Source organism: Grammomys surdaster, unplaced genomic scaffold (assembly GCF_004785775.1).
Source record: "Grammomys surdaster isolate TR1022 unplaced genomic scaffold, NIH_TR_1.0 66, whole genome shotgun sequence".
Classification (NCBI taxonomy): Eukaryota; Metazoa; Chordata; class Mammalia; order Rodentia; family Muridae; genus Grammomys; species Grammomys surdaster.
The window spans coordinates 9,861,058-9,872,969 of NW_021604568.1; the positions used below are offsets into that span (position 1 = coordinate 9,861,058).

At 41.2% G+C, this 11,912-nt stretch overlaps 1 protein-coding gene across 4 annotated transcripts in view; it reads right to left on the bottom strand.

Moving 5' to 3' along the window:
- Sorcs1 (sortilin related VPS10 domain containing receptor 1) overlaps positions 1-11,912 on the bottom strand; it is a 508,764-nt gene that overhangs the window by 132,140 nt on the left and 364,712 nt on the right. For all 4 annotated transcript variants that reach the window (XM_028773166.1, XM_028773182.1, XM_028773180.1 and 1 more), the window contains exon 6: positions 8,347-8,411. In XM_028773166.1, coding sequence (XP_028628999.1) covers positions 8,347-8,411 — 65 coding nt within the window. The remainder of the gene's footprint in view (positions 1-8,346; positions 8,412-11,912) is intronic.

Genomic DNA, 11,912 nt, shown 5'->3' on the forward strand with positions numbered 1-11,912 from the left:
AGAGGAAGAAGGGGGGGAGGGAGGGAAGGAGGGACAGAGGGACGGAGGGGGAGAGGGAGAGGGGGGGGAGGTGAGTGTGCATTTGTTTAGCTATTAGAAAATGCTCAACTTGTTGCCATCATAACCTTACAACAAATAACCAAACAACCAGTCCCTTCCAAGATTTCCCTATATATGCTCTCATAAACTGACTAAAAGAAGAAATAAATAAAGGTTCTCTGTGGGAATCAATGAAGCCAACTCTTTGCTGGTGCTACAACTTTGCCTGTAATACGGGTAGTAAGATAGATATATGTCATACTTTGCCTCAAAAAAAACATGAAGTGTTAATATTCTCTAAAGTATTACAAAGAATTGCCATCTTTTGAAGTACACTAAGTAAGAAATCAAATCAGAAAGTGAATCAGATGAAAACCCCCATATTCATTCCAAACTGAACCCAGATTTAAGCAGTAAGAACATGGTATGTTCTATTGCTCAGTAGATGGTTATGTTTAACACTCATTCACAGAATTCTTGATTACAGAGAGTCTAAAAAGCAAAACAGGGATCTACTGATTGCCTGACTCTTTTCACAGACACATTTCAGGACACAAGCTGACAATGTTTAGAGATTTAAAATGCATGTCTCTCTGGATCAGGGATGTAGCTTCAGCCACTACCCTTTGGGTTGTTGCCAGTGTACAAGCATGAGTGATTACTAACTAAATAGAACAAAGATGTGTGCACATCAAAATTGTCTAAAATAGGCAAAGGTCAATCTTTTACTGAGATAGTGATTACTCGATTACGGTTCACAGTGTAATGTGTTTCCCTATAGTAATAAACCATGAAATCATTGGAGGCCAGTGTCAAATATGGAGAGAATTTTTTTTAACTTGCCTTTCTCATCACCAACAAAAATTGTGACCCAATGATTTACAACAGAAGTATTCCAGTGATCGTGTCTGTGAATAGACATACAAATTTATTCTGCACCCTACCACACAAAGGATTCATATTTGCTGCTTTCAGAGTTCATAGCGGTTAAGCTGGGAACAAGAAACTACAGAAATGACTTCAAACTGAAATGATAACATAAAACAAATACCTATACACAGTTGGATGAGCCAGAAAAATGAGGAACCATTTTTTTCATTGTTTTGAAGAAAGATTTCTCTAAGAAATAGGTGAGATGGTTAACCTGCCTTTTAGTTCTCCCAACTCCAACTACCAATTCTCAGCAAGGAGATGATGGCCATTGAGTGCCTTTGCCTTGTGAATGTGTGACTACTGACCACAGTTCTGGTGTTGTATTTCTGTTTTTCTTAATAAAGTTGTTTCTGTTGCTATAGAAGTAATTTGTGTTTCCAGTGAAACTGGCTCAGGACTGGATGGCTTGGATACTGACAAACTTATGGGCCAGGCTCTGGATTCCCTTGTGATAGCATTTAAGCGGGCCCATCTCATGCATTATACAGGATGCAGATCCTTCAATGTGGAGAAAAGCTTGTAATGGTAAAGGGCAGGAAACATAAAAGAGATTTCTGGGCTTTACCCAAGACATAATTAATGGGCTCAACAATGAAATAAAGTTGTGAGACTTGCTTTGTTTCACCTCCATTTATAATGAGGTGGTTTGAGGTTTATTTTACAGAGTTTCGGGGCAGTCATTTTCACAGTTGGCTAAAGAAGCAAATCCTGTTTTCCCCAGTGAAAGAGATTGGTCCTTGAGAAAGTTGTTACAAGGTTACTTAGCCTTAATGCAAACAGACTCCGGGACTAGTAATTGTCCCTTGTCTTCTGTCCATACTGGCATGGATCACCACCAGGACAAAAACACTCAGGTCACTGACTGAGGCTGCAGTTTCAGAAGTAAACAAAAGAAACAATGAGGGTGGATCTTGGTTCTGCAGGTCTTCCTACATGGTATGTGCCTATAGGTTAGCATATATGCTTAAATAAGCATACATATATGTTAGGCATGAAAAAGATTAAAAGCTATGTTCTTTTCTGCCAAAATCACAATCATGAAATATGACATCCAACCTCAGATGTATTGTTAGCTTTCTTGGGTTCATGCATATGGGCTTAAAGACCCCAGAGTCACACTTTTCTTTAGGACCATATGCCTGCACAATGATGCTCATGCCATTAGTCACTCAGTGAGTCTTGAATATTTCAAGCTCTGAGCTATATCCTAAATGGAGAACAAGGATTAAATGAGACATGGCTTTTCATAAAGCTTTCAGTCTGGCCAGCATTTTCTCTCTGATGACACATACATATACACAAACACCAATGAGGTAAATTACAGGGCACAAGTCCCTCTTTCTTGCTTATAGTACCAGGGATGTATAAAGTGAATGTACTCATATTCATAGAGATATTGAAACAGTAAAATCTTCACATCTTGGGTGAAGGTATGCTAATTTGTCCATATCTCAGTATGGATATCAATAACAAAAGCTATGTCTGGTGCACATGTTCATGGTTTTCAGCTAATACTTGTATGATTGATTTTAATCATGCTTGTTCTTTTCAGCTTCACTTGCCAAGACAAAAAGTAGTGCATTGACAGTACCACTCTTGTCCCATATATAAATTACGAGGCATGTGTATTTCAGTATATAATTGATAAGATATCTGTACCAGTCATAGAAGGACCCTTACCAGCACTCATGCCTCTTCAAACACAGGACTCCTTTGAAACAGAAATAGATTATAATTATAATCTAAGGACACCTGATGACAAAAAAATGAAACTTGGATTAACAAACCCCGAGAAGCATTTGCAAGCCACATGGGGATGAGCCAAACTGGCATGTGAGGCAGTGTGTGTGTATCTGTGTGTGTGTGTGTGTGTATGTGTGTGTGTGTGTGTGTGTGTGTAACATCTCACTGCTTTGGCAAAGAAGATTGTGAATACATTAAAATAAAAACAAAGTCTTTAAACTATAAAAAATTAAACTACCTTGGAATGCACTCTCCCAAGCAGAATATATGGTCTAGAATGTCAACCTTGGGATTCCCCAGAGTACAATGAAAAAAATGAAAAACAAAGAGGTGTTTCAGAGAAGTGACGTGAGAAGATAACACAGATTGGAATTTTTGGAGCCACTGACCAGCTGCCAGACTGGTTTTGATAAATGTGCTCTCTACTTGGCTACTCTGAACTCTGTTTGTTCCGTCTGTCTTCCCTTCTGTTTGTGTTACCTGCAGCCAAGGTTTCTGATTGTCTGAAGGCAGGAAGAATGGAGGCAGAAGAGAACAAGGGAATAAGAGGCTGAGAGGCCGAGAGAGCCAGGGATACTATAGTGTCAATATAATTTTTTATTGTTTTCTCATTGAAGCGGGTTATATGTCATGCTTTAATCTTTCATTACAATTAGTAAGCATTTCTCTTTGCCGTTTAGTTTTGAAAGGGATGTCTTCGCAAATTCAATACGTTTATGGAGTACTTTTATTGAACACCTTTCTCAATTTTGGTACATGCTGCCTTTTCAAGAATAAAGAAAAGATGAGGTACAACATATAGACACATTGAAATGACATATACCATGCCTTGTGAGAGTGGAGTCTGGGGCGGCATTTTGACATTATAAACCCCAATGTCTTCCATGAGCACGAGAATAACGTTAAACGTAAGAACCTATGCAGATGTGGATGAACGATGACATTGCTGCTTGCAGGGTTATGTAGCCTAGGAAACCAGAAAGAGATAAACAGCATCATCCCCCCAAACCTTAAAAACTCCAAAACTCCATGCAATGTTGTCTCTTATTAGTTTTCTGCTGTGAAACTTTACTATCAAAGTGCATTATTGCACAGCCCAGCTCCACTGGGCATGACTGAGGCTGTAGAATCTTGGGTTCCTGCTAAACCAGAGTTCACATCTTAATGAGGTCCCCAGTTGAGCCATACATAAAATGGCAAAGTTTGAAATGTAATGTCTCAACATTTCCGGAGAACTTGGTATGTGAGGAGAAATAGGTAAGTGGTGACACTGTCAATCATGTGCCCGCCAACTCACTCAGGCTCACATGTTTTGGAAACTCTTAATGTACACAGAGAAGGTGCGTGCTGCCAACAGAAGATGGTTGAGACATAAGATTCCTGCCCTGACAGAGTTTACAGACTGATGGATGTGCAGGAAAAGACTGGTTTTACAATTATCCATGTGAAAATGTAGTATTTCAAAGAGATGAAGGAAAACAGTTGGATAGTATCAAACATAGCGATTGGAATTGGGAGGCTGAGGCAGTTTTCTCAAGTAAATACATTTCATCTGCGAGCTAAGCCATCCACAATGATTAACCACACTCAGTTGTTCAGAATAGGAGGAAGAGAGGAAGGTATCAAGGCGACAGCAAAAGCAAGTATTTGCTTCTTAGGGGGAAACATATAACCTGGTGAATTAGTTCCCATAGCTAGAGGTAAAGGCAAGGGCCTCAAATCAGGGCTTGTTGTGGGGAGGGGTGCAGTACAGGTTGAGAAGAGGATGGGAATGAGCAGGCACCATGCTATGTTAAGACACAGGAGGAAACTAGGCCTATTTGGAAGTCAATGAGATCTTCAGAGCAGTTGGATGCTTGTTTCTGCTCAGAAAAAGATTTCTCTCTATGCTGTGTAGTCCATCTGAACCTTGACTTCAAGATAATAGCACCTGCTGCAGGGAAAAAAGGCTCACTGAGGTAATGTCCAGCAGAAGGAAAAAGAAGCTCCAACTGCTAAGGCCTTCTGTGTGAGGCGTACTGTTGGGAATATCGTACACGGCAGCTCTGCTCGGATGTGGTGCAGAATGTAAGAGATGCTGAGTCTCGGACTCAGTTCTGTGCTCCCAATCACAATGCCCAAGAAGACATGCATGCTCCAAAGAGGAAGTAAAATATTTAGAAACGGAAATGTCCCACGAAGATTTCAAATGAAATCTGCAAGATGTATGGCTTCTGGGATTTGGAGTTCACAGGGTGACTTTCTTTTCTGGTTTGAGGTTACAAGTGCCGTTATCTTCTACTTTTGCATTTATAAGAGGTGAGGAGAGGAAAATGGGTCTTATGGGAAGTGAGGGCTTCTTCTAATTCTGAGGAATACACTAGAAACAATGGATGTTTGCTCTCTGGATTAGTGCTGGACATATGACTCTACTATACATCTTTGCTTTGTAGTAGTAGGGTGGACATTTTTTGTTATACATATGAGGTCATTCTTCCTATTTTTACTCCTTAATCCTCTCCCCCTATGTGCCTTTTCCTTCCTCATTCTGTCCCCTCTACCACTTGTTTTGTAGAATAAGTAGTCTCTCAGCAGAGAATCCTCAGGACCACAGCAGGTGAAGGAAACTTGCATTGTTGTCCCTTAAAAGTTGGACAGAAAAGTCACTGCGTACAGTGTTCCATATATGCTGGCTTTGCTGTTCTCAATGAAATGGGCTCTGTGAATAGACACCAACCTCCTCTGCATCCTCCAGACGCCCTACCCATGTTACTACCGACATGTCTGTTTTAGTTTTCTCATCTACAACGTGAGCTTAATGGCCTAAAACACTGTCAGGGGGAATAAATGTGCAAATAATATAAAATACTTGTTGTGAGTATTATGAGATAATTTGTCAATCAGTGCTAATATTGAACCAGTACTATGGACCTTCTTAATTTTCAGATAAAAATGAGATATAAAAGGTTGAAATGGTATTTTCAAGGTGAAACAATGAATGGTCTTTTCAGTGTTCCTATAGATGGGTTTGAGTTCTGGATTTGCACCTTATTTCCCTGGATATCATGTACACAAAGTTCTCGCTATATGAAGCTCTTCATTCTATCATGCCTAATGACCAGGGTCTTTATGACTTCTAGGCTGGCAATCTAGTCTAATGAATCACCCCTCCTGCTGCCTGTGATGAGGCTCACAGGGGAATAATTTACTTTTTCCTTTCCCTCAAAGTGTTTTGTGAGAATCTCCCAACACAACCTGTCGCCTGGTGTAGTGTTGCCTGGATGGTGTCTAACAAAATGAGGACACCAGCAACCACAAAATAAAAATGAAAAACCAAAGAGAGCCAAACCAGCTCTAGCAATAACAGAACGCTTTAGAAAACTTGAGCTTGGTGCCAGGGAAATAGCTCAGTTGGCAAAGTCCTTGCCTTGCAAGCATAAGGACATGAGTTTGATTCCTAGAACCCACAATTTCCCCTCCAAATATCTTAAACATTAATTATTTTCCACATAGGGTCCAGTCAAGTGGAGCTCAGCACATTTTTTTCATTGCTGTTTTTAATTCATCTATTTATTAATTTTCTTCACACCCCAACTGTAGCACCCTCCTTCCTCTTTTCCCAGTCCCATCTATAAAAGTCCCTCCTCCCATTACCCCGTCTTCTCAGAGAAAGGGAAAGTCCCCTTGGATATCACCCAGTTCTTGGACATCCAGTCCCAGAAAGATTCTCACACTGAGGCCCAACCTGGCAGTCCAGTTAGGGGAAAGGGATCCAGTGGAAGGCAACACAGTCAGAGTCAGCCCCTGCTCCAGCTTTTAGAGGACCCACATGAAGCCCAAACTACATATGTGCTCCAAATGTATAGAGGGCCTAAGTGAAACTGGGTAGGAGGGGGTAAGGAGAGAATGAGGGATCAAGTGTGGGGAGGGGGAAGGAGAAGACTGAGAGTGAGAATGGAAGATAGTGGGAGGCATCTCTGGGACTAGCTAGAGACCTGGGATGGGGGTGGCTTCAGGGAGTCTATGGGAGTGATACTAGCTCAGGTTCCTACCAGTGGGGGATATGGAGGCTGAAGTGGTCATCTTCTGCAACCATGAGGGACTTACTGTAAAGGGAGGAGGACATCAGCCTACTCACAAAGACGTCAAACCCAAATTTGTTCTACTTACACAATGAGCAGGAAAAAAGATGGAGCAGAGGTTGAGGGAATGACTAGCCCGACTTGAGACGCATCCCACAGGTGAGAGCCAATTCCTGACACTATTAATGAACGATACTCTGTTGTACTTGCAGACAGGAACCCAGCATAACTGTCATCTGAGGGGCTTCATCAAGCAGTGGATGGAAATAGATGCAGAGATCCACAGACAAGCATCAGGTGGAGCACAGAGCTGAACTAGCCAGATAGGACAAGAAGACCACACAAAGACCTACAGAGTCAACTATCTTGGGCCTATCGGGGTTCACAGAGACTGAATTACCAATCATAGAACCCATGTTTTAACAGAAGTTTCCCATGGGTAGTTTCAGAGGAACTGGGGAGCTGGGGGGTTAGCGATAGAAATTCCTAGACTCCAGGGAAGGGAGAGGCTCTCAGGAGCCAATGTTGATGACTTTAGCCGAAATACCCAACAAAGGGGAGATAGAACCTGTAGAGACCACCTCCAGTAGATATACACAGCCCAGGAGAGGGATGGGGCCACCCACCTATCTCAAAAATTTTAACCCAGAAATGTTCCTCTCCAAAGGAAAAAGAGGGACAAAAAAAAATGGAACAGAGACTGAAGGAAAGGCCATCCAGAGATTGTACCACCTAGAGATCCATCCCATCTGAAGACATCAAACCCCTACATTATTGCTGACGCCAAGAAGCACTTTGCTGACAGGAGCCTGATATAGCTGTTCCCTGAGAGGTTCTACCAGCACCTGAGCAATACAGATGCAGAAACTCACAGCCAACCACTGGCCTGAGCCTGGGGACCCCAGTGGAAGAGCTAGAGGAAGTACTGTTAGAGCTGAAGAGGAATTGCAACCTCTTAAGAAGAACAATATCAACTAACTGGGTCACCCAAAGCTCCCATACACAAAGACACCATCCAACCAGTACACATGGAAGGATCCATGGCAACAGATACGTATGTAGCAGAGGATGGCCTTATCTGGCATCAATGGAAGGGGAGGGAGGTTTGATATCCCAGTGTAGGGGGATGTTAGAGGAGTGAGGTGGGGGATGGAGGGTGAATGAGTAGAGGAGCACTCTCATAGAGGCAAAGGGGAAGGGGGAGAGGCAGGATGGTATGGGGGGCTTGAGGGGTAACCAGGAAGGGGAATATCATTTGAATTATAAAGGAATAAAATGATTAATTAAAAAAGAACTTTCTATCGGGGCATATTCATTGGGTTAGGGCGGTTCCTGTATTGCATCTATCCAATCAGAAATGAACATGCATATCTACAGAGGTAGATTTATAAATCTGTAGGGATTCGTGTAGTTATGACAACTATTAAGGAAATTCTGGATTCCTGGACACAGGAAAGATCCACATTCCCAGATGACCTGGATGGTCACTCCTTTGGCTGCAGACTTAGTTCCTAACTGACTGACAGAACTAGTGTCACTAGGAACATGGGGACGCAGTTAATTTACTTACGACCATCCACAGTCCTGGCCTCGAGATGCACAAGGTCTGGTTCTTTGCTCGACCCCATCACAGACCTAAAAAATGGCAAAACATAAAAAGGAACATTTCACATTAATAACTTCACATATACCTCACTGAATCCCATAGACTGTTAATGCCTGCAGATTTCTGAGATCATAATCCTTGGAACTTATCCACTCTGTTTATGTCTAACGCTTGACAGCAAAATTTCTCCTTGAAATAAAAACAATAATGAATCCTTTGACCATGGCCAGGCTGAATTGGCAAGGACACTGTGTGTCCTTTGGCTCAGATAGGAAACATGTCCTGCAAGTGGAATACAAACATTCTTACTGCCACATCATCGGCTGCACATCAGACTTGATGGACTCGTCAGGTAGATACCCTGCATACTAATTTAGATAGCTGACTTGCCCAGGGACTCAGAGCAAACTTATCTAATTAAAGTTTGACACTTCAAATTTACAAAGTCCTATGAAGTTTTGTTTGCATCATGTGACACAACCTGTTTTTTTAAAAAACAAACAACAGCAACAACAACAGAAAAGTGACCATTCTCAGCAGCAGCCCTGGACCAATATATTTAAAAAAAATGTAGATATTTTTCACATTCTAGTATGTCCTAAATCCACTTATTGATGTCAAATGAAAACCTATTTTAAAGTTGTTAGAGACCATACCAAATGGAAAATGATCATTCTGTTATATAAATAATTCAGGCAATCACACTATACCCCCAGAATTTTTATAGAGCAGGATCACGTAAACATAAGTATATTTGTGCTTCATTTTATGCCGAATTCATGGAAATTTAATTGGTTCCATTTCTTTAAAGAAGAGTCAGAATCTTCAAAACTGGTCCCACAATCTTCCTCCCAGCATCCTTGGAGATGGAGAGTTCAAACGTGCACATCACTTCAGGACTTAATGTGGAGCCTCAAATTGCATATGCTAGGCTTCATCTCCCCTTTGCTGCCAGGTGATGAGACATGCTAAAAGGCTTGGCCCCTCCCAACGTGCCACATCCACTACACACTCCTCAGTGAACCTCTGAAGGATTCTGCTGGCAGTCTGGAATGCTCTGCTCCAGCTCCATTGTGGTCTCACAGATTCATTCTAAAGACACAATTGAAAAGCCACTTCTGCCAAATACATGCTGCCTGAGAGGATAGAATTTCTTATTAACAAATATTTATTTTTATGTCAACCTTTTAAATTATGACATAGATTTTGCCATAAAAATTACTTCATGAGTTTCACAGATGTAAGAGTAACCTGTTCCATCAACAAGCACTTGCATCCATAAGACACAGGGGCACACAAACACGTACACACATAAAGTGTGTGCCCTCACACATCAATTTATGCATATGACAAATATAACTACTGGGAGAATTTTGTTTTTAACCATTTATACTCATAGGTCTTGCCAAATAATGGTAAAATTGCACATGTGGAATATTAAAGGGTAAAGAATGAAGAAGATGAAAAGAAAAAAGGGTTAAAAGAGGAATGGAGCAGGAGAATGAAAAAATACAAAGGTCAACAGATTCAACGAAACAAGCAAATTAATCGGTATCTTAAGGGGCATTCGCAGAACTCTTTTTATTTGAATTCATTTCCCCAACTCAAGCCGTTCTTCATTTTCACAAAAGCTATCTCCTTAAGGACCTATTATCATCACAGTCAGTAAGATTTCTCTGGGATTGATACATGGCCAGAAACTCAATGTCTATGTTCTAAACATTAAATCCTGCTTTCTTCTTCTCTAAGGAAGCAGACTTTTCCTAATAAGCCATTTATCATTTCAGTCAAAGAAACCTGTAAAATGAATTTGAATGCTTGGCCTCATTGGAAATAGCTTGAATACATGCAGAAGGTGACCTCTCCACTGTCACTGTAGTTAAATATGACAGGGACTGCCAGTCCATAAGCACTATTCTCCATCTTCCAACACTGACATGATGCCTGAATCTACAGGTGGTGTCTGCTGACAAGATCTCAAACCATAAGCATCAAAAATGAAAACTAGGGGGCTTGAGGAGTGGCTTACTGGGTAAGAGACTTTTCTCTACATGTAGAAGGGCCTGAATTTGAATTCCCACCGCCCTTGTAAAAACCCAAGCATAACTTCACATGCATATTACATGCACAGCATTGGGAGTATAGAAAAGCAGACTCAGAGAGCCCCATTGCAGGGCCACCCTAGGCTAAATGGTTAACCTTCCAGGCCCTGCTCCAAGGCAATATGACTGAGAATATTAGAGGAAGATACAGGATTTCCTGTTCAGGCACCTACATGAATATTGATGACTAAGGACATTACATACTCACATATACCACACAAGCAGTGTGCATCACACACACACACATACACACACACGCACACACACACAAACAACATTTTGTATGTGATTGTACAAATATTTGTGAGAACAGTAAAGACATAGAAAATACAGGTACAGTAGTTAGTATTTGCTCTACAAATATATGATGTTGCTCCATCTTGGAGACTCTGAAAGAATGCTTCTATAAAACATAAAAAAATGCTCTCCTTCCCCCCTCTAAGCATACACTTTTTCTTTCCTTCTCTTCCCCCTGTACTCTCCCTCCCTTCCCACAGCAACTTTCCTGGGCTCTTTCCTTGGGGCCAGTGTACCTGCCTGAGAGCAGCTTCCCAATAAACCTGCTTAATGTAATCTAAAGAAACATCAACAGCAGTGGTCCAAAATTATTTATTAAAGGTTTAATTTACCCTGTCTTAGGTCAGTTATAAAAGTTTCTTCCTCTTTGAACTAAGTTCTTTAGACCTGTGTCATGTGGTATATCTGTCTGTAATTCCTCAACCCCTTCCTTTCTTCGGCCTTCACAACTCTTATTGCTGGGACTCAGTTATAGATGACTGAATTTAAACACATTCTTCCTAGGTCGGTTCTCACTTATGAGAGTCAATTATCCCTTTAAAACTTCTAGAACCACGCTTATATTTTAAATGTTTTTAATGTAAAAAGTAATATTTCTGAGATACACAGACACACAGACACACAGACACACAGACACACACACACACACACACACACACACACACACACACACAAATCCTGACCGGATTTGGACTGGTACTTCAGGCCTATCATCATAGATACTTGAGAGCCTAAGCCCAGAATGACCAGAGTTTCTAGGCAATCCTGGTCAGTGTTGTGAGTGATAACAAAGGTTAGCTAATACCTGAAAGACTGAGTTCAAGTCTGGCAGATGTGAGGTCTCTGGAGTAACTCTGAGCACCCCACCCAAGCATATTTCAGTTCTTAAGCAAGGGGTCAGATGCATCACTGGTTTTGTTCTTTTCTGTCATCTCACATTGCTTGAAGAGATGAGTAGGGAAGTTAATAATCACCCACGAAGCTAAAAGCAATGGTGGCATTATAAACTATTTTGAGGATAGCACAGGAGTCCACTAACAGAAATGATGTATAAAAACTATTTGTTTTCACAGATCAATAGACAAACACACACACACACACACACACACACACACACACACACACACACAC